This window comes from Podarcis cretensis, assembly GCF_951804945.1.
Source record: "Podarcis cretensis genome assembly, chromosome: 13".
NCBI lineage: Eukaryota > Metazoa > Chordata > Lepidosauria > Squamata > Lacertidae > Podarcis > Podarcis cretensis.
The window spans coordinates 51,398,109-51,421,403 of record NC_137182.1 but is presented as its reverse complement, the minus strand read 5'-3'; the positions used below and the strand labels follow the sequence as shown (position 1 = coordinate 51,421,403).

Below are 23,295 nucleotides of genomic sequence, written 5' to 3'. Positions count from 1 at the left end.
ATCCATTCGGGAAGTCCGTTCGACTTCCAAAACATTCGGAAACCAAAGCGCGGCTTCCGATTGGCTGCAAGAAGCTCCTACGGCCAATTGGAAGCTGAGGAAGCCCGCTGGACGTTCAGCTTCTGAAAATCGTTCGAAAACCGGAACACTCACTTCCAGGTTTCGATTGTTCGGGAAGCTGATTTGTTCAGGAACCAAGGTGTTTGAGATCCAAGGTACGACTGTACCTATTTGGGCAATCTTTTTTCCACAGAAAAGCCAGCTTGTGAATTAATGAACACCGTCGTCAATAAAACAAAAGGCATTCTGTGAGCTTCTTCAGCCCTCCAGCTGCCCCTTGGCGAAATCAAATCAGCTACGAGCCCCACAGTTCACCTGCGACAACCCTTGAAGTTATTCACTGGCGCTCCCTGCCTGTGCCTCCAATTGCTCACTTTGGAGTTTGCTCTCGCCGGCTGACAACTCAGAGCACATGAGCTACATGGTCCAGAGTCCAGGCAGACAAAAACAACCCAGATTCCCCCTTCGCAGCTGAGCTACTGGCAAGAGGGCCTCTATTCCCTACAGATCAACACAACACCCTCCTTGGACAAAATGGAGTATATAAATGCCCTGGTGCCATCGACATTGTTAAAGTGAGTACTGATTTATTTATCTATCCCACCTTCCTTCTCCAAGGAGCTCAAGGGGGGGGGTGTACATGGTTCCCTCCCTCCTCACTTAATCCCCACGAAAATGACCCTGTGAGATAGGTTAGTCTGAGAGTCCAGCACTCTTAACCGTTAAAGGCCATTGGCATACCGTTGTCCAATTCAATAATAATAATAATAATAATTGTATTATTTATACCCCACCCATCTGACTGGGTTGCCCCAGCCACTCTGGGCAGTTTCCAACATATATAAAAACATAATAAACCATTAAACATTTTTTTTTTAAAAGCCTTCCTCATACGGGGCTGCCTTCAGATGTCTTCTAAAGGTTGTACAGTGGTGCCCCGCAAGACGAATGCCTCGCAAGACAAAAAACCCGCTAGACGAAAGGGTTTTCCGTTTTTCAAGGCACTTCGCAAGACGAATTTCCCTATGGGCTTGCTTCGCAAGACGAAAACGTCTTGCGAGTCTTGCGCTTTTTTTTCGCTTTCCCCCCCTTTTTCTAAGCCGCTAATAGCCGCTAAGCCGCTAAGCCGCTAATAGCCGCTAAGCCACTAATAGCGCTAATCCGCTAAGCCACTAATAGGGTTGCTTCGCAAGACGAAAAAACCACAAGACGGAGAGACTTGCGGAACGGATTCTTTTCGTCTTGCGAGGCACCACTGTATAGTTGCTTATCTTCTTGGCTTGGGGGTCACATAACTCCAGACCCTCCAGCATTTCTCCCATGAAAATAGGGACGTCCTAAGAAAAAGCAGGGCATTCCGGGATCAAATAAAAAACCGGGGCGGCTTCTGTAAATCCGAGATTGTCCCTAGAAAATAGCGACACTTGGAAAGGATGCATGGGGGGGGGGGGGGAGCCTGGATGGAGGCTTCTGAGTTTATACCTTGGGCATGCAGTACTTCCTACCACCCTTTCCCCGCTTCCTTACAATCTTTTAGCCAAACCCGTCTGCTGAGGTCTGAAGGATCTTTCGCCTTCTAACAGCAAACTCAGCTGGTGAGAGCAGATATAGCCAATATGGAGCCAATGGGAAACATGTGGGGGGAGATTGGAATGCTTGGGGGAACCCCAAGCTTTGTACGAGTACAAAACATCTTAGGAGGGACCTACGGTACAGGTAAAGGACCCCTGGATGGTTAAGTCCAGTCAAATTTGACTATGGGGTTGCGCCGCTCATTTCGCTTTCAGGCCGAGGGAGCCGGCGTTTGTCCACATACAGCTTTCCGGGTCATGTGACCAGCAGGACTAAATGGCTTCCGGCGCAACGGGACACCATGGCAGAAACCAGAGCGCATGAAAACGCAATTTATTTTCCCACCACAGTGGTCCCTATTTATCTACTTGCGCTGGTATGCTTTTGAACTGCTAGGTTGGCAGGAGTTGGGACAGAGCAATGGGAGCTCACCCCGTTGCGGGGATTCGAACTGCCATCCTTATGATCAGCAAGCCCAAGAGGCTCGGTGGCTTAGCGGGGACCTAAGATGACGACAGTCCGTCGCAGGGGGTTGAACTAAATGACTCTTGGACTCGCTTCCAACTCTACAATTTTATGAAAAATGCAGGTCACTGAGGACTAAGCAGGCTCAGTGGCCCCCAAACCCTGACTGGGAGGAGCAGAAAATTAGAGGTGAGGGAGAGAGAGGGAGGAAATGAATAAGACCACTCCACGCTGCAACATTTTGCTGCAGGTCTCCCATTAAACCCAAGCAAACAACGGCGTTGTCCACAGAACACGAATGAGCAAAATTTCCTGATTGAATTCACCTGTCTTTTATCTGACGTTCCGCCCAAGAAATAAGGGGTTTTGCTTTACTTGAAGAGCTAGCTGTCCGGTGGGCTGGCGTCCGAGCCCAAATCCGCTAGCACCTCCTTCGCCTCTTCCTCCTCTTGGAATTTGGACTTTGGCATCAAAATTCCAGGGACCAGAAGAGACGTAGACCTAATAAATTGCGTCTTTTCGTGTACTCTGGTTGCAAGCTGCGTTAAGGGGCCAATAACAGCTCGATAGCTCAGCTGATTAGAGTGTGGCGCTGATAATGCCAAGGTTATAGATTTGATCCCTCTGTATGGGGCAGCTGCATATTCCTGCAAAATGATTCTCAGGGTCCCTTCCAAATTTACAATTCTACAGTTCTATAACCCTATGGATTAAAGAGTTTCAATGCAGTAGATAGAGGCAGGATACACAGAAGGCCCTCCAGACCAGTGTCATTGATGAAATCATAGTGCATAAGCAATGCCTCTCTCTTGGATCATTCCACTTTAAAAGTATTATTTCACGGAATCATAGACCAGATTTCAGAAGAAAGTTACAGGGCATGCAACCAGTTAGAAAGAAAGCAGGCAGATATCAAGAATGTACAACTTGCTGTTGAAGTGGAATACAATAGATGAGACAGTGAAGTCTGCTATGGTTAAATGGGCACAGGACATAGGTCATGACATTATGTTTGCTGACTGGGAGCAGTTATGGACCACAGGTATTAAATTTACGGCATGCAATGCCTTACGAGAAAACATTATGAAAATGATTTATAGGTGGTACATGACCCCAGTCAAGCTTGCGAAGATTTATCATTTGCCCAATAATAAATGCTGGAAATGTAAAGAGACTGAGGGTACCTTTTTCCACCTCTGGTGGACCTGCCCAAAGATTAAGGCCTTCTGGGAAATGATTTATAATGAAATTAAGAAAGTGCTTAAGTGCACCTTTAACAAGAAACCAGAGGCATTTCTCTTGGGTATGGTCGGCCAGTTGGTGCCGAAGAAGGATAAGAATTTCTTTTTGTACGCTACTACGGCAGCAAGGATCCTTCTAGCAAAGTATTGGAAGACACAAGAGCTACCCACGCTGGAGGAATGGCAGGCGAAAGTGATCGACTTTATGGGACTGGCAGAAATGACCGGCAGAATCCGCGACCAAGAGAAAGAGACTGTGGAAGAAGATTGGAAGAAATTTAAGATGTATCTTAAGAATTATTATAAAACTGAGGAGTGTTAAAATGCTGAGGGAAAAGAAGACGTAGAATTGCAGCGATAACTGGGTTTAAAATTAAGGGTGGAATAGAGAAAGAGGACAAATTTATATTTAATTGGGCAAGATAGGTTGCTGAATAATGGTACTAAACTAAGGATGCAAAAAGGGAAAGGTATGGGGAAGTCCGGGAAAAGAGGGTTATGAAAATAAGGTTATGAAAATATGAGTTTTTTGTTTGTCTGTTTGTTTGTTCTTTTTGTTGTTTTTTGTTTCTGTTAAAAAATTGGAAATTAATAAAAATCCTTTAAAAAAAAAAAAGAAAGAAAGAAAGCAGGCAGAGTCCTCCCCCCCCCAAAAAAAAAACAGAGTCCTTTTTGTTGGGGATAATTCAGATGGAAATTCCCAGGTGTCCAAAAAGGTTATCTATGTATGCCACTAGTGCAGCCTGTGTTTTGTTAGCCCCAAAATGGAAAACGAGCGAGGTCCCAACCAAAGAAGAATGGCAACTTCAACTGATGGTATATACGCAGCTTGAGGACCTAATATATATAGGGTGAGTCTTTTAAAAGAGGCCCCGTGGAACATGTGTACTCTGTATCCACGGTGCCTCTTTTAAAGGACTCACCCTGTAGAATAAGAGGACAAGAAGAACATACATTTAAAGAAGACTGGAAAATGCTTATTGATATATAGGGGGGAATTGTGCACACTTGAAAAAGCTGGCAGCATTAAGATAAATTCAACAGTGTAAACAAGTTTTGATGGATGTAATAATGGATTACTGAATGGTTTCGTTTATGTAAAATATGCAGGGATTTATGATATGTAAAATAGACCATGGAAGGAGAAGAAGGGAAGTCATTGACATTTTAATGTTGTTTAAATGAATATTCTAAATTGTAAAACAGAAAATTTAATAAAAATTATACAGTGGTACCTCGGCTTAAGTACTTAATTTGTTCTGGAGGTCCGTTATTAACCTGAAACTGTCCTTAACCTGAGGTACCACTTTAGCTAATGGGGCCTACCACTGCCACTGTGCCGCCGACGCATGATTTCTGTTCTCATCCTGAAGCAAAGTTCTTAACCCGAAGTACTACTTCCGGGTTAACAGAGTCTGTAATCCAAAGTGTTTGTAACCCAAGGTGTTTGTAACGTGAGGTACCACTGTACACACACCAAAAAAAGTAAGAAAACAGGCAGAAACAGCATTTGCAGGCAGAAACAGCATTGGGTCGTGTATAACCGTCCTGATAACATCATGAGTGCAAATTATCACAACCGAAAGGGCACCTGGACGAACCCAGATCATTACCAAAAGTTCAGTTTCTCTGTTAGGGTGTTGACCTTCCTCCAGGACACTTTGCACATGCTCAGAGGCACGCTATGGCAGCCAGGTTGGGATCTTCTGAGCAACCTCTCTCTCTCTCTTTCTCTCAGGTCAGTGTCGAGTGCGAGCTCAGAACTCACCCGGCGTGTCTGGGCTCCGAGTCCCCCAACCCAGAGGCCATTCCGGGTCTGTGACCACAAGCGCAACGTCCGCAAAGGTCTGACTGCAGGGAGCTTGCAGGAGCTGTTGATCAAGGTGAGCACCCCTTCCCTCCCACCAATTTTCCAGCCGCCACTTCTGACGCCAAGGCACTGCCAGTCCACACTTGGCTGGCAAGCCCTTGGGTAAAGCTACTCCTTTTCACCCTCCCTTTTATCATCTGCGAAATGGAAGCAGTGGCCGTGCTTTGCTTGACATGAAAGTCTCCGCTTGTGTGTTTTCTTGTTTCGCCAGGCAAGGGAGACCCTGCTGATCTCCAGCATCGTTTCCTTGGTGCTGGAAGAAGATGGCACCGTTGTGGAAACAGAGGAATTCTTTGATGTCCTAGACGATAACACGGCCTTGATGGCGCTGGAGAAAGGGCAGAAATGGAGCCACGCCAGGGTAAGCAAAAGGGTGTTGAATGGAAGGCCAGCGGAAAATTACAGGCTTCCTTTCCATAAGAATTCTAAGGCTTCATAAATAAAATGAATGTTCCTAAGTGCACAAGATAAATGCATATAGGTAAGTACTGCATGTCTGAAAGAGTACAGGAGAGCAATCCTTAAGCCACTTTGACTCTTAATAATAATTTTATTCATTCATTCATTCATTCCCCTCCCATCTGGCTGAGGTTCCCCAGCCACTCTGGGCGGCTCCCAACAGAATATTAAAAGCATGATGAAACATCAAACATTAAAAACTTCCCTAAACAGGACTGCCTTCAGATGTCTTCTAAAAGTCAGGTAGCTGTTTATTTTCTTGACATCTGATGGGAGGGCGTTCCACAGGGCGGGCGCCACTGAGAAGGCCCTCTGCCTGGTTCCCTGCAACCTCGCTTCTCACAGGGAGGGAACCGCCAGAAGGCCCTCAGAGCTGGACCTCAGTGTCCGGGCAGAACGATGGAGGTGGAGATGCTCCTTCAGGTATACAGGGCCGTTTAGGGCTTTCAAGGTCAGCACCAACACTTTGAATTGTGCTCGGAAACATACTGGGAGCCAATGTAGGTCTTTCAGGACTGCTGTAATATGGTCTCGGCAGCCACTCCCAGTCACCAGTCTAGCTGCCGCATTCTGGATTAGTTGCAGTTTCTGGGTCACCTTCAAAGGTAGCCCCACGTAGAGCGCATGGCAGTAGTCCAAGCGGGAGATAACCAGAGCATGCGCCACTCTGGCGAGACTCTCTCAGCCTGTGTACCAGATGGAGCTGGTAGACAGCTGCCCTGGACACAGAATTGACCTGCGCCTCCATGGACAGCTGCGAGTCCAAAACAATTCTATGATTCTATCTGTGTCATACAGGGCAGCAGCCGGTCCTATGCACTCAGCGGGGAGAAACCGAGGAACAGCCGTGACATTGCCCGCATCACCTTTGACGTCTACAAGCTCAACCCCCGCGACCTCTTTGGCAGCCTGAACATCTCGGCCACTTTCTACGGACTCTACTCCATGAGCTGCGACTTCAAGTGTCTGGGGCCCAAGAAGGTGCTAAGGTGGGTCTGGGAACCAGCTTCCCCCACATCTCCCCTGACAGACGGCCATCCAATCTCTGCTTAAAACCCTCTGAGGAAGGAGAGGCCACCACCTCACCTCCATTGTCAGAAAGTTCTTCCTGATGTTGAGTCAGAATCTCCTTCCTTGTAAGCTTGAAACCATGGATTCAGGTCTTACCCACCAGAGCAGGAGGAAACATTAGTCATTTAGTCGTGTCCGTCTCTTCGTGACCCCCTGGACCAGAGCACGCCAGGCCCTCCTGTCTTCCACTGCCTCCCGCAGTTTGGTCAGTCTCATGTTTGTAGCTTTGAGAACACTGTCCCACCATCTCGTCCTCTGTCGTCCCCTTCTCCTTGTGCCCTCCATCTTTCCCAACATCAGGGTCTTTTCCAGGGAGTCTTCTCTTCTCATGAGGTGGCCAAAGTCTTGGAGCCTCAGCTTCAGGATCTGTCCTTCCAGTGAGCACTCAGGGCTGATTTCCTTCAGAATGGAGAGGTTTGATCTTCTTGCAGTCCATGGGACTCTCAAGAGTCTCCTCCACCACCAGAATTCAAAAGCATCAATCAGCCTTCTTTATGGTCCAGCTCTCACTTCCATACATCACTACTGGGAAAACCATGGCTTTAACTATACGGACCTTTGTCCGCAAGGTGATGTCTCTGCTTTTTTAAGGTGTTGTCTAGGTTTGTCATTGCTTTTCTCGCAAGAAGCAGGCGTCTTTTAATTTAGTGGCTGTCACCATCTGCAGTGATCATGGAGCCCAAGAAAGTAAAATCTCTCACTGCCTCCATTTTTGGGAGGGGATTAGCTCACAGTTGTGCAGCTTCTTTTGCAAAGGGGAAAAGCCCCCTTTTTTTGAGGATTAGCTCAAAGTTGTTGAGCTTACTTTGCAAAGGGAAAAAATCCTGTTTTTATGGGGTTCAACTTATAGTTCTGCAGCTTCTTCAGGGGGAAAAAGGCAGCCATTTCTACAGTTTCCAGACAGCTAATCTATTCAGCCAGTCACATGTCGCTGGGGAAACAAACAGCCTCCGTCTGCAGAACATTCAGCAATGGAGGCCTGGGCAAGGCGCTGAAAAGAGAGCCAGCGATCGACCACACATTCGCTCCGTAAGACGCACAGACATTTCCCCTTAGAGGAGGAAAAAAGTGCATCTTATGGAGCGAAAAATATGGCGAATTCCATAGATAAAATAATAAAATTAAAATTAATTTTGTCTTCTGAGCCGCTCTGAGATCAACGGATGAAGGGCGGCATACAAATTTAATTAATTATAATAATGCAAAACAACAACCCAGGACTAATATAATTTGTTCCCCTTTCCTTTCCTCCCAAGGGAGATTTTGCGTGTGGCATCCACCATCATGCATGGCATCGGGCACATTCTTCTTGGGGCATCCCACTACATCCGCCGGATCCTGGATGGAGGCGAGAACTGGCACTCGCATGCCCGCGTGAGCTACGAACGCTGAAAGCTGCCACCCTCCTCTTCCTCCCTCTCCTGAGACAAGATTCCTTCCCGGCACCTGCTCTTTCAGCTCCAAAGAAATCCCAGATCTCTGTTTTGGTTGGGGATGTTGATTAAAAAGGGTATAGTGGTACCTTGGTTCTCAAACTTAATCCGTTCCGGAAGTCCATTCCAAAACCAAAGCGCATTCCAAAACCAAGGCACGCTTTTCCCATAGAAAGTAATGCAAAACGGATTCATCCATTCCAGACTTTTAAAAACAACCCCTAAAACAGCAATTTAATGTGAATTTTACTATCTAACGAGACCTCTGATACATAAAATGAAAGCAAAAATCTATGTACTATACTATAAAATAAATAACAGTACAGTGGTACCTCGGGTTAAGTACTTAATTCGTTCTGGAGGTCCGTTCTTAACCTGAAACTGTACTTAACCTGAAGCACCGCTTTAGCTAATGGGGCTTCCTGCTGCTGCCGCGCTGCTGGAGCAAGATTTCTGTTCTCATCCTGAAGCAAAGTTCTTAACCTGAGGTACTATTTCTGGTTTAGTGGAGTCTGTAACCTGAAATGTGTGTAAGCCGAGGTACCACTGTATTGTAGGTGATAAAAATTTAAATTGTTTTTTTTTCTTTTTACCTGCACTGATGATAGTCTGCTTTTATCCATTTCCGCAGTCACACAATCAATCAATCAATCAGTAGCTGAACTGGGTTCCACACAGGCACAAAAACAAATGAACCAAAAAAGCCTCAGAAACAAAAATGCAAAATAAATAGCAAAAACAAAAGTGCCAAACTTAATCCATTTTGGAAGTCTGTTTGACTTCCGAAATGTTCGGAAACCAAGGCACAGCTTCTGATTGGTGCAGGCGCCCCAGAAACAATAGCCAACAGCCACATCGGACGTTCGGCTTCCGAAAAACATTCAAAAACTGGAACACTTCCGGGTTTTCGGCATTTGGGAACCAAGGCATTTGAGAACCAAGGTACCACTGTATTTAATAACCAAACACATAGGAAACCTTGAACCAGACCTTCCTTTCGGCACAGAGGAGATGGTTGGGGAGGTGGCGAATAGCCGCCGTGTGGCAGGTTCTGCCAGCTTAACAGAGATGCAACATGAAGCAGGGATGAGAAAATCTGTTGCCTGCTAGATGTTGCGGGACTACAATTCCCATCATCCCTGAGCGCCGTCTGGAGCCGGTGGAGAGTTCAGCATCTGAAAGACTCCTGCTGGTTTGCCCATTGCTGGTTATTGTTATTATTTCTCCAGTGCTTCCTTCGCAAAACCGACCCAAAGCGACTCACAACGCAAGCGCTAGAACCGATTGCAGCAAACAAACAAAAAAAACCCCCTTTTTTAAAAAAAGCATTTGCACAAATAAAAGGTCTTAGAGAGGCTGAAAAGAGACCTTAGAAATCATAGACTTGGAAGTTGGAAGAGAAAACAAGGGTCGTCTAGTCCAACCTGCTTTTTCCCAACATGGGGCTCGAACCCACGAACCTTATTGCTAATCTTGCATTGCAAGGCTGGCATTTCGTTGATGTTTAAAAGCGAAGGGCACGGCAGTGCCAAGAAAGAAATGGCTCTCTTAGTATACCTATGAAGCAAGAAAATAGAGTAAACTTTATTGAATTGTCCCCACAAATGTTTAAAAACAACAAAATGCATAACAACCAAAGATCCATTTGGGAGCAGACAAGAGGAAGAGAGTGCAGAGTGGTGGCATTTCCCCTGCTCTGAACAATCCTCCGGGTTCTCTGTGGTTTGGGAGAGGCTCACAGCGCCCCCTAGAGGGCACCAGCCTCCTGTTTTCATTCAGCCCCGACCACCCGCCAAGGGCATCTTCCAGATTCAGTCCTCCAGGATCTCGGAGAACAGCTCCCGCCGTTTCTTCTTCGCCTTGTGGTGGCGCTCCCAGTCTTGGCGGCGCTTGAGGAAGTGGGTCAGGGAGAAGTTGCGGACAAGGAAGTGCCCAAAGGGGTCGTTCTGCAGCCGTGATTCATGCTCCGCTGGAAATTGCAGGGGGGAGAGAAGAAGAAGCAGTGTTTAAGACCTAAAGAGTACAGTGGGGGGGATCTCCAGGGTTAGGGTTTCATGAAAAGCCTAAAACCCTGAAGAACATTTGCCTGGAACTTGGGGGGGGCCCTAAACGGCTTCGGTCCAATAGACCTGAAGGAGCGTCTCCACCCCCATCGCTCTGACCAGACACCGAGGTACAGCTCCGAGGGCCTTCTGGCGGTTCCCTCACTGCGAGAAGCCAAGTTACAGGGAACCAGGCAGAGGGCCTTCTTGGTGGTGGCACCCGCCCTGTGGAACGCCCTCCCACCAGATGTCAGAGAGAACAACTACCAGACTTTTATAAGACATCTGAAGGCAGCCCTCTTTAGGGAAGCTTTTAATGTTTAACAGACTACTGTATTTTAATACTCTGTTGGAAGCCGCCCAGAGTGGCTGGGGAAACCCAGCCAGATGGGCGGGGTATAAATAATAAATTCTATTCTGTGTTGAGAAATGTATGGAATTCATTTCATTTCGTGTATTAGGCTTGTTAATCGTTTGTCACCCGAAGGTATCTAAGCGATTCACAGCAAAGAAAACTATACAGTGGTACCTTGGGTTACATACGCTTCAGGTTACAGCCTCCGCTAACCCAGAAATATTACCTCGGGTTAAGAACTTTGCTTCAGGATGAGAACAGAAATTGTGCTCTGGCGGCCCGGCGGCAGCAGCGGAAGGCCCCATTAGCTAAAGTGGTGCTTCAGGTTAAGAACAGTTTCAGGTTAAGAACAGACCTCCAGAACGAATTAAGTACTTAACCCGAGGTACCACTGTAGAGTGGTACCTCGGTTGCCGAACGTAATCCGTTCCGGAAGACCGTTCGACTTCTGAAACGTTCAACAACCAAAGCACAATGAGCAGCAATTTCAATGGGGGAAATTGGCGGGGGGGGGGGGGAGAGACTCAGTGGAAGCCGTTTCGGTGTTCGAAAACCGAGGTGCCACTGTATAATGCAGAATACCTTAGGGGGGGAATATTTCATATAACATAACATCAATTTAAAAAGAGCATACTCAACTAATAAACAAAGCAATAATCAGACCCATTAATGACCAAATGAACAAAAATAAACAAAACTTCCAACTTTCCCCCTAGTCCAAAATTCATTCACAGCAAAGCAACAATTCCCCCCGTTGTTTTTTTTCTCCCCAAGCTACCCAGAAGTCTGGTGTCAATGCAAATCAGTGGTGCCCATTTCGCAGAAGAAAAAGTGGCAACACTCAGGGCCTCTCTCCAAAAAGAAAGATCAATCAAAAAACCAGGGCCTTGGTGGGTGCCCTGGTGGGTGTCAGAGAATGCTACGTTGCACATGGATGCCACCCTGGGGTCCCCAGGATAATACTGGCAGCGATCACAGATTCATAGAAATGTAGTTGGAAGGGGCACTCCAGTGGTCATCTAGTCCAACCCCCTGCAATTACAGCAAATCACAGGAGGATCAACAGCCTGGGCAAGAAGGCAACTGGGGGAAGAACACTGCCTATGGCCAGGCGTCACTTCAAATATCCGAAAAACAGGCTCCCAAGTACACCCTTGTTCCCTGCACTGTCTGAAAAAGGAATTCTGCCAGGGTGGGTGGGCGTGAATGCAAGGAGAGGCTGGCACCCTTTGTACCATGAGTCTCTGGGCCAGGATGCAGCCCTTTCAGGCGCAGGGCAGGCAGGTAACAGGGAAGAATGAGGGACATTACCACCAGAGAGAGCTTGAGGGAGTAAAGGGGGGGGGTAGAGAGAAATCACCCACAGAGCAAACTGCAAAATTCACAGCAGCTCATGAATAAAGCTGTTGCATTTCACACATTTTTCTTGTGGGAGAGGAGACAAGAGTCATACCCAGTTCCTGCGCCATCTCTCGCTTGGCTGGCAGGGTGGCCCCGTTCCAAATGGCGTCGAGGACACGGCTCCCGTGCTTGCTGCAAGCCAGAGACACGTAGCAGCCCTGGGGATAGAAAGAGGGAGGAAGGAGAGAGAGAGAGAGAGAGATTTACAGATTCTGTCCAATTCCATCTGCCCTGGTTCGTCCCAGCTCACCGAGGCCCTGCCCTTCTGTCTCTTGAGGACTAGAACCTTAAAACAAAAATATACGATGGGATAGAAAGGAAGTCTAGTGTGTTGGTATTTATATGATTTGGGGGGGGGTTGTGTTTTCTCTTTGTTCCTTCTTTGTTTGTTTGTTTCATTTTATTTCTAGGTATATAAAATCTGTATATACCGTATTTTTCGCTTTATAAGACGCACCCGACCATAAGACGCACCTATTATTTAGAGGAGGAAAACAAGGGAGAAAAATCTCTCCATCTCTGCGTAGTGCCTCTCCAGCGAAGCGGGAGGAGGAACGGAGCCCCTTCCATTTCTCCTCCCGCTTCACTGAAGGGGCGCTGTGCAGCTCTCCCTCTCTGCACAGCGCCATTCGCTCCATAAGACGCACACACACATTTCCCCTAATAATAATAATAATAATAATTTATTATTTATACCCCAGCCATCTGGCTGGGTTTCCCCAGCCACTCTGGGCAGCTTCCAACAAAACCCTAAAATACAATAACATATTAAACATTAAATTTTAGGAGGGACATTACTTTTTAGGAGGGAAAAAGTGCGTCTTATGGAGCAAAAAATACAGTAATTTTTGTATACGTGTTGGAAATTATATTATAGTACAGTGGTGCCTCGCAAGACGAAATTAATCCGTTCCGCGAGTCTCTTCGTCTAGCGGTTTTTTCGTCTTGTGAAGCAAGCCCATTGACGGCTTAGCGGATTAGCGCTATTAGCGGCCTTTAGCGGCTTTTAGCGGCTTATCGGCTTAGCGGATAAGCAGATAAGCGGCTTAGAGGCTTAGAAAAAGGGGGGGAAAGGGAAAAAAACCCGCAGGAACTCGCAAGACATTTTCGTCTTGTGAAGCAAGCCCATAGGAAATTCGTTTTGCGAAGCACCTCCAAAACGGAAAACTCTTTCGTCTAGCGAGTTTTCAGTCTTGCGAGGCGTTCGTCTTGCGGGGCACCACTGTAAGTCCTGTAATGTAATATGACAATGTTTACCAATGTAATATAAGAATGTTAACAAATAAATAAAATGCAAATTCAAAAAGACAAAACAAAAAATCCCCAGCTGCTGGGGACCTTTCTTCCAGCACCATACATTTCTGCCACAGCCCTGCCTATAGGATAGAGCCCAAGACGATGCAGAGCTTTGCCCAGCCTGAAAGCGAGCGACGTTCCTCAGCAAGGAATGCATCCTTCGGGCCAAAAGAAGAAGCGCTCACCTTGAGCCGACGCAGCACCTTGCGCCTCTGTTTCTCGGGGACAGAGGGACTGGCCAGGAGGGCGTCGAAGATGTGGCTGCCCGCCGGGTCGCGGGCCAGGGTGACCAGATCCTCGGGGGTCATGGCGGCCAGGCTGCGCAGAACAGCAGAGGGGTCTGCGAAGTGGAGAAGGTGCTGGAGCATCAGGGAGCCGTGGTAGGAGACGGAAGTCAAGGGGCGGGATGGGCCGGCCTAGCGGGGAAGAGAAGAGCAAGATTAGGCGCAGCAAAGAGGAGTCAAACCCCATAGAAATGTGAGAAGAGGCTGCTGGGTCCGGCCAATAATAATAATAGTAATAATAATAATAATTTATTATTTATTATTTATACCCCGCCCTCCTGGCTGGGTTTCCCCAGCCACTCTGGGTGGCTTCCAACAAAACACTAAAATACAATAACCTATTAAACATTAAAAGCTTCCCTAAACAGGGCTGCCTTCAGATGTCTTCTAAAAGTCAGAAAGTTGTTTTTCTTTTTGACATCTGGTGGGAGGGCGTTGCACAGGACGGGTGCCACCACCGAGAAGATCCTCTGCCTGGTTCCCTCTAACTTGACTTCTCACAGGGAGGGAACCACCAGAAGGCCCTCGGAGCGGGACCTCAATGGCCCACCTGTTCCCACAGTGGGGGGGGGGGGGAGAGAGAGAGAGAGAAAAATACCAATTTAAAATACAGGTTTAAATGCCAATTAAAATGGAGCCTCATTTTGAAGTAGCTGATAAATAAAGACCATAAGAGGAGGGAAGACATAAGGGTCTGACCGAGTCCAAACCAAAGGCCAGGCGGAACAGCTCTGTCTTGCAGGCTCTGTGGAAAGATATCAAGTCCCGCAGGGCCCTAGTCTCTTGTGACAGAGCATTCCACCACGTCAGGGCCAGTGCTGAAAAGGCCCTGGCCCTAGCTGAAACCAATCTAACCTCCTTGCGGCTCAAGACCTCCAAAGTGTTGTTATTGGTGGACCTTCAGGTCCTCTGCAGGGCATACCAGGAGAGGCGGTCCCGTAGGTAAGTGGGTCCTGGGCCGCATAGGGCTTTAAAGGTCAAAACCAGCACCTTAAACCTGATCCTGTACTCCACCGGGAGCCAGTGCAGTTGTTAAAGCACTGGATGAATGTGATCCCGCGGAAAGGACCCCGTAAGGAGCCTCACCGCGGCATTCTGCACCCGCTGGAGTTTCTGGGTCAGCTTCAAGGGCAGCCCCGCATAGAGCGAATTACAGTAGTCAAGCCTGGAGGTGACCGTCGCGTGGATCACTTGGCCAGATCAGGGCTGTAGATCTCCTTTTCCCCACCTGTTGCTGAGACGGACCCTCTTCCTCCTCCTGCAGGGTGTTCTCCTCGTCTTCCTCTTCGCCATAATACACCTCGTAGGCCAAGACGGAAGCAATGAGAGGGACGCAGGCCGTCTGGCGGGACGGGGGCTCCCAGCAATGGAAGGCCTGGTGCGGGATGTGAAACACAAGAGCAGTTAAGTACAACATTCCTAGAGTGAACATGTTTACACATGGGGAGGAATGTTTGTCCAGCCAGCAGGTAAACTTCCTGTTTCCTTCTGGGCTGGGACAGACTTCCCCTGCATGTGACTAGAGGTGGGCATGGCCTCACCTGTGCAGGTAACAACAAAAGCACAGGGCAGAGCAGCCATCTCTCCCTCTTTGACTACATGCATCGAAGAAGCAACATCTGCTTAGCCGAAGATGCTCTCTTGGCTTCCAGCCAAGAGAGGACAAAGGGACTGTCTCCTTATGAGTTTCCAGGTGTATGTTACTTTTCTAAGCTAAGTCTGCCTTCTGGGATCCGATTGTGAACAGAATGCGAGTAAACTCTTTTTATACTTTTATAGAAGACTGTCGTGTCTTATTATGAGAGAATAAGGGGGAAATACCAGAGCAGTTATTATAGAGGCTTTAGCGAGCCTGAGCAAACGCATCTGCTGAGTTTAAAAAAAGGGGATGTTACTCTGCTAAAATTGTGAACTTGTTAACACAAGTTGGAAAGGCGATAATCAAACAATATATCCTCTCCTGCATCCCTGAACATTCCCACACCTGAGAGGAGCAGAGGAGGAAACAGCGGTCATATCAGACTCAGCAAGAAGATGCGGGTTTCGGATGGAGGGTTCTTACCTCCATGAGGAGTTGCAGCACCTCCTGCTGGTGGGAACCGTGTTTTCTGCAGGCTCCCAGAAGCGCTGTGATCAGCCCCAAGTGCTCACAGGCCAAGATCTCTTCCACGCCGGGCCCCAGCTCCTCAAGGATTTTTCCCAGCTGGAAGAGAGATGGGGCAGGAAGAGGCAGGCATCCTCAGTGGGGGGAGAGACGAAGCATTTCCAAGAAACGGGAGCAATGTTTGGGGCTTCAGAGGGAAGGCAGGAAACAAGAGACTAAATCGAAGCATAGAAAAATTGTGCATGGCGCCAAGAAAGTTGTTACAGTGGTATCTTGGTTCTCAAATGCCGAAAACCCTGAAGTGTTCCGGTTTTCAAACATTCAGCAGCAGCGCCTTGGTTTTCAAACATTTCGGAAGTCAAATGGACTCCTGGAACCGATTAGGTTTGGGGCTTTTGTTTTTGCTATTTATTTTGCGTTTTTGTGGCTTTTTTGGTTCCTTTGTTTTTGTGACTGTGTGTAACCCAGTTCAGCTACTGATTCATTGACTGTGTGACTGCGGAAATGGATGGAAGCCCCCCATGCAAACGACAACTATCATCAGTGCAGGTAAGGGGGGGAAATAATTTTAATTTTTATCATCTACGATACTGTCTTATTTATTTTATAGTACAGTACATTGATTGTTGCTTTCATTTTATGGCTCAGTGGTCTTGTTAGATAGTAAAACTCATGTTAAATTGTTGTTTTAGGGGTTGTTTTTAAAAGTCTGGAACGGATGAATCTGTTTTGCATTACTTTCTATGGGAAAAGTGTGCCTTGGTTTTGGAACGCTTTGGTTTTGGAATGGACTTCCGGAATGGATTAAGTTTGAGAACCAAGGTACCACTGTAATAATAATAATAATAATAATAATAATAATAATAATAATAATAATAATAATAATAATAATAATTTATTTATACCCCGCCCATCTGGCTGGGTTTCCCCAGCTACTCTGGACGGCTTCCAACAAAACACTAAAATACAACAACCTATTAAACATTAAAAGCTTCCCTAAACAGGGCTGCCTTCAGATGTCTTCTCTGCGAGAAGCCAAGTTACAGGGAACCAGGCAGATGGCCTTCTCAGTGGTGGCACCCACCCTGTGGAACGCCCTCCCACCAGATGTCAAAGAGAAAAACAACTACCAAACTTTTAGAAGACATCTGAAGGCAGCACAGTTTAGGGAAGCTTTTAATGTTCAACAGACTATATTTTAATGCTTTGTTGGAGGCCACCCAGAGGGAAACCCAGCCAGATAGGCGGGGTATAAATAATATTTTTAATTTTTATTTATTTATTATTATTATTATTATTAAACTAGATGTACCTTTGGCCTGATCCAGGAGCTACTTTTCTGGTATTGCATTCTACTCATCTAGGCCAGGGATGGAGAACCTTTGGCCATGTTCAACTACAACCCCCATCATTCCTGGCAGAGCCAATGGGAATGAATCTGACATTTCTGATACAGGCCTTCATCTGCAGATTTCACTGGGGCAATCCGCCCAGTAATCTGGGTTAGGGTCAATATACAAGGGCACTTTCCCCATAGAAATCGCAGAATTCTAGTGTTGGAAGGGACACCCAAGGATCATCTAGTCCAACCTGCTGCAAAGTAAGCTAAGGAATCCCTGGCAGGCAGCTATCCAACCTCTGCTGTAAAACGTTCAAGGAAAAGGAGTCCGATGAGGGAGACTGGGAGCCTGAGGGCTGGCATTTGTAGACTGCCTTCCCCCCAACGCCTTTTGCATAAGGGAGATGTTTTTTTATTTCAGAGGCTGGCTGACCACCCTTCCCCTCTCAATCTCCCAGTTTTTAATCTTCATTTCTCATCCAGTTTCAGCATCGTAGCAATTCCTCTCAACGACGTCAAGAGGGATTGGAAGCCAACTAATTTAATGCGTAGGGACGCGGGTGGCACTGTGGGTTAAACCGCAGAGCCTAGGACTTGCCAATCAGAAGGTCGGCGGTTCAAATCCCTGCGACGGGGTGAGCTCCCGTTGCTCGGTCCCTGCTCCTGCCAACCTAGCAGTTCAAAAGCACGTCAAAGTGCAAGTAGATAAATAGGTACCATTCTCGCGGGAAGGTAAACGGCGTTTCCGTGCGGTGCTCTGGTTCACCAGAGGCGGCTTAGTCATGCTGGCCACATGACCCGGAAGCTGTACGCCGGCTCCCTCAGCCAATAAAGCAAGATGAGCAACCCCAGAGTCAGCCAAGACTGGACCTAAAGGTCAGGGGTCCCTTTACCTTTACCTTACGTGGGGCTGCCTTTGAAGGTGACCTGGAAACTGCAACTAATCCAGATTGCGGCAGCTAGACTGGTGACTGGGACTGGCTGCCAAGACCATACATTGGCTCCTGGTACGTTTCCAAGCACAATTTAAGTGTTGGTGCTGACCTTTAAAGCCCTAAGTGGCCTCAGCCCAGTATACCTGATTCCTGCGACAGCGCAGAAATACATGTGTCTTTTGCTGTGCACCAGTTGGCTGGCCCGATGGGAGACGTCTGTCGCCAACCCGGTGCCCAGAAATCTCCACGTAGCCGTGACTGGACCTGTGCCAGTAGCAAAATGTGCCCAGGGGATTTCAAACCCTGACTAGTAGCCATGGTTAAGCCTTCTTCTCTGATCCTCCTTTCAAGTTCCGTAGTTTAACTAAGTGGGGTGTGAAGAAGTCCTTTCTTTTGCCTGTCCAGAATTCTCCCAATATTCAGCCTTGTTATTCACGGCCTAGGACCCTCGTACCTACGGGACCACCTCTCCCGGTATGCCCCGCGGAGGACCTTAAGGTCCATAAATAGCAACACCCTAGTGGTCCCGGGCCCTAAGGAAGTTAGATTGGCTTCAACCAGAGCCAGGGCCTTTTCAACACTGGCCCCGGCCTGGTGGAACGCTCTGCCTCATGAGACCAGGGCCCTGCAGGATCTGATTTCTTTCTGCAGGGCCTGTAAGACAGAGTTGTTCCGCCTGGCCTTTGGCTTGGAGCCAATTTGATTCCCTCCCCCTCTTTCTTTTTTTCTTTTTCCTTTCTCCTGTGATGAGGCTGCATTTTAATGTTTCAATATTGTATTTTAATGTTTCAATTTCAATGTTGTCTTTTAATCTTGTTTTTAAGCTGTATTCATTCAACTTGTTTTTATTATTGCTTGTTAGCCGCCCTGAGCCTGGCCTTGGATGGGGAGGGCGGGGTATAAATAAAAATTATTATTGTTGTTGTTGTTAAATGTCTAGCCCAGGTTTCCCCAAACTTGGGTCTCTGGCTGTTTTTGGACTACAACTCCCATCATCTATAGCTAGCAAGTCAGGGATGATGGGAACTGTAGTTCAAAAACAGCTGGAGACCCAAGTTTGGGGAAACCATGGTCCAGTATCAAGCGCAAAGGAGCAAAACATCTCTATCTGCTTTTTCCATGCCACACATAATTTTATACAGGGGTCTCCCCACTTACACCCATTAGCATTGCACACGACTGAGTAGAAGATATCTGAAGGCAACCCTCTTTAGGGAAGCTTTTAATGTTTGATGCATTACGGTATTTTAATATTTTGTTGGAAGCCACCCAGAGTGGCTGGGGAAGCCCAGCCAGATGGGCGGGGTATAAATAATAAATTATTATATATTATATTATATTATTATATATATTCACAGCACTGGGAAATGGTGAAATAAATGCATTTAAACTGCAAAAGTTTAAACACAAGGGTTTAAAAGTTTAAAGACAAGGGTTTAAAAGTTTAAACACAAGGGTGGCAAAAACGGCCCAAAAAGAGTGGGGGAACTGCAAAAAAAAACCCACAAAAAACTGCACAAAAAGAGCAGGAAAACAGCAAGTGATTTAAAGTTATATTATGAAGCTGCAGCTTTCTGCTGGATGAAAGATTGGTTACTTCTTGAGAACACTGATGTCCTAGATCTGGAAGGGTTTAACAATGCTTTTGGTTGGCATGCATACTTGTGGTATGACAAGGTAAAGATTCATAAAATGTTCAAAAACCATATTGTCAGAAAAGCAATATTTATTGTCTGGACAAAATATAAAGACTTACTAGAAAGTAAGACCCCGAGATGGCTATCACCAATGGAGGCTAAGGCCCGGAAAAGACTCAATATGGAGGCCTGCTGGCCGAAATATTGGGAAATAATAGAAAAAATTGGAGACAAATGGAGGTTGCAGAGCATGGAGAAATTAAAGAATAAGGTGCAAGATTGGTTACACTACACTCAAATTCAAGAGGTTTTTATATTGGATAAAAAGTGATCCCAGGAGCTTCTGCACCACAGAGCTTTGAGGCCTGTGGAGAGTGGGAGTTTGAGAAAGGAGAAAGAACTTCTGGTTTTTAAAAGGGGCTCCAGAGGTTTAGAGGGTGTTTAAAGGCTTCTTAGGGGTCCATGATCACTGCAGATGGTGACAGCAGTCACGAAATTAAAAGACGCCTGCTCCTTGGGAGAAAGGCGATGGCAAACCTAGACAGCGTCTTAAAAAGCAGAGACATCACCTTGCCAACAAAGGTCCGTATAGTTAAAGCCATGGTTTTCCCAGTAGTGATGTATGGAAGTGAGAGCTGGATCATCAAGAAGGCTGATCGCCGAAGAATTGATGCTTTTGAATTATGGTGCTGGAGGAGACTCTTGAGAGTCCCATGGACTGCAAGAAGATCAAACGTATCCATTCTTAAGGAAATCAGCCCTGAGTGCTCACTGGAAGGACAGATCGTGAAGCTGAGGCTTCAATACTTTGGCCACCTCATGAGAAGAGAAGACTCCCTGGAGAAGACCCTGATGTTGGGAAAGATGGAGGGCACAAGGAGAAGGGGGCGACAGAGGACGAGATGGTTGGATAGTGTTTTCGATGTTACCAGCATGAGTCTGACCAAGCTGCGGGGGGCAGTGGAAGACAGGAGTGCCTGGCGTTCTCTGGTCCATGGGGTCACGAAGAGTCGGACACGACTAAACGACTAAACAACAACAACAACAAAGGTGGTATTTCCCCACGATGTGTGACTTCCCGCATGCGTGCAGCACCCCGGGGACGTGGTACCCCCAAAACTGAGATGACGTCTTACTTGTGTTCCCTTTTACTCACATTTCCCCAAAACCATTGGTTTTCAACCAGTGTGCCGTGGCACCCTGAGGTGACTTGAGGGGGTTGCCCTTTCATTAACAGTGGCAAAAAAACAGTGGGGAAAGAGTGTTGCATGACTGATTCATCTTCTTAAAATCTTCCCGCTGCCAAAAATCCTCCCCAGCTTCAGTAGCTAACAGTTCCTTGGTGTTACACAGAGGGCTTGAGAAATGCAGGGAAATGGCAAAGGAGCTTGATGGATGTGTGTGCTCTATATGGAGGGATTTAAAAGTAACCCTGAAAGTGAGGAGCGCCTTCTGTTTCTCTCTCCATCTACCCCCGACATGCCTCTCCCCAATTCTTCCTCGGCAACCCCCACTCCACCTTAACAGTCACCCAGCTTTATGGGGACAGGCTGTCCCTCTGGCATAAATTGCCAAATTACCATCTTATTCAGTGCCTTTGGAGAGACGAATTCACCAGCCCATGGGCAACAAAAATCCATTCCAAACTGTTGTCTTATGGAATCTCTCCTTCCGATATACTTAATTTAGATCGAATTACAGCTAAAAAGGTCATCAAACAAAGATTGGAGGAGGTTGATTTGCAACAAAATCTTACTACAGGTGGAGGTACATGTTCCCCAATAAATCAGGGCATTACATCTATGTCCCAGATACCTCGATATCTGTCTACCTTATCGGCTGCGTCGCATAGATTCGCATTTGTTAGAGCCAGATTTAATGTGTTCCCCTCAAATGTGCTGAGCAATAGATTTTCTAACGGTAAAACCTCTGTTTTATGCGCATGTGACAACAAATCAATAGAATCCCTTTATCATATCTTGTTTATTTGCCCCTTATACATTGTTCCCCGATCAATCATTCTGGAAATTGTTGCTAAACCACCTGAATTACATCTAGCTTATCTACTCCAGGACATTGACTCTTATAGAACATTACAGGTTGCCAGATTCCTGATTTCAGTTCTTTCATATAAAAGACTTCATGGAATGCTGCATGACTACTAAAAATCTAGTAAACTCTATGCACCATCTTTATCTTCAAGGCCATAATACGGTACATCTGAATAGTGTGATGGAGATTATGCGTTGAAATATTTTAGTTGATATTTTAGATTGTAAAATGCTATTTTTATCTATTGATTTGTTTTACCTTGTGGGCTTATAGCCGAATAAAGTATTACCTATCTATCTATCACCCAGCTTTATGGGGACAGGGAGTAGGTTGCAGGAAATAATAATAATAATAATTTATTATTTATACCCCGCCCATCTGGCTGAGTTTCCCCAGCCACTCTGGGCAGCTTCCAATCAAATGTTAAAAACAATACAGCATTAAATATTAAAAACTTCCCTAAACAGGGCTGCCTTCAGATGTCTTTTAAAGATAGGATAGCTGCTTATTTCCTTCACATCTGAAGGGAGGGCGTTCCACAGGGCGGGCGCCACTACCGAGAAGGCCCTCTGCCTGGTTCCCTGTAACCTCACTTCTCGCAATGAGGGAACCGCCAGAAGGTCCTCGGAGCTGGATCTCAGTGTCCGGGCTGAACGATGGGGGTGGAGACACTCCTTTAGGTATACAGGACCGAGGCCGTTTAGGGCTTTAAAGGTCAGCATCAATACTTTGAACTGTGCTCAGAAACATACTGGGAGCCAATGCAGATCTCTCAGGACCGTTGTTATGTGGTCCCGGCGGCCGCTCCCAGTCAACAGTCTAGCTGCCGCTAGGTTGACCGTATCTGCATGTATGTGCTGTGTTTTTTGCTTTTCTTCCATGCGATAACAAGTAGTTCTGCTTCAGATCTTAATCTCGTTTTGCCCTCTCCACCCCACACCCCTAGCACACACCATTTTCAGCCAAGGCAGGCTGGGGCTGCGATGTGGCGTTCGTCGGCTCAGCCCCGCACAGCAGCAGCATCGCTCGGATTCCAGTCGAAAAGGGACAGGGCGGAACAGGGAAATACTCCACTAACGTGTAACTTGACCCCAGTGTAAGTGGCTTCCGCAGGGGAGCCGCAGAAACAATGTGGTTGGTGGTCAAATGAACCATGGACTCAGAAAGCTTGCTACAGCCCTAAACTAATAAGCCCCCAATGTAACCTTGCACGTTTGTGGTTTTCTGTAGGGGAAACATGTTGGGACGAGCGTCATTCATTCTCAGAAATGACAGCCTGTGTACATTGAACTGTGTGAAGTTTCCAGAAGCAGCGCCAAGCCGGTTTGCTTACAGCAGGTGAAAGGTCACTCTGAAGAATGCTTTCTAAACACACAGTTTCTGAACTGGACAGAGAGAGATGTTTAGTCCGAACTCTGCTATTGTACTGTGAAGATATGAAGAGAGGGAGTCTGGCAGCTTTTGGGCCGAGCCCGAAGCTTTTAAGTTGAACCTCTTATCAGGACTCCGATTGATTTATGTACAGTCTGTGACCTATGCTTAAGAACGAGGGGAAATACTTCTGTCTGTATTCAAACGTTTCCTGGAATTTGTTTCTTACACTCCGTGCTAGACTTGGGACTCCTAAGCGCTTGGAAGCTGCGCGTTTACTTTGATACAACGGGGCCTGGTACAGTGGT

At 46.8% G+C, this 23,295-nt stretch overlaps 2 protein-coding genes across 2 annotated transcripts in view; one reads left to right on the top strand and one right to left on the bottom strand.

The window, feature by feature from the left end:
* The first annotated feature begins 450 nt into the window (after window positions 1-450).
* On the top strand, window positions 451-8,278 carry CIDEB (cell death inducing DFFA like effector b). The gene is made up of 5 exons (XM_079952176.1): window positions 451-635; window positions 5,077-5,221; window positions 5,420-5,569; window positions 6,466-6,656; window positions 7,995-8,278. The coding sequence occupies exons 1-5, from the start codon at window positions 595-597 to the stop codon at window positions 8,128-8,130; spliced, it is 663 nt and encodes a 220-aa protein (XP_079808302.1). The 5' UTR covers window positions 451-594; the 3' UTR covers window positions 8,131-8,278.
* A 1,455-nt stretch (window positions 8,279-9,733) lies between these two features.
* NOP9 (NOP9 nucleolar protein) overlaps window positions 9,734-23,295 on the bottom strand; it is a 29,117-nt gene continuing 15,555 nt past the window's right edge. Inside the window, exons 7-11 of the mRNA XM_079951776.1 lie at window positions 15,612-15,752; window positions 14,778-14,924; window positions 13,451-13,681; window positions 12,022-12,127; window positions 9,734-10,140 (exon numbers count right to left, since the gene is read on the bottom strand). Of these exons, the coding sequence (XP_079807902.1) occupies window positions 9,983-10,140; window positions 12,022-12,127; window positions 13,451-13,681; window positions 14,778-14,924; window positions 15,612-15,752 (783 nt within the window). The 3' untranslated portion in view covers window positions 9,734-9,982. The remainder of the gene's footprint in view (window positions 10,141-12,021; window positions 12,128-13,450; window positions 13,682-14,777; window positions 14,925-15,611; window positions 15,753-23,295) is intronic.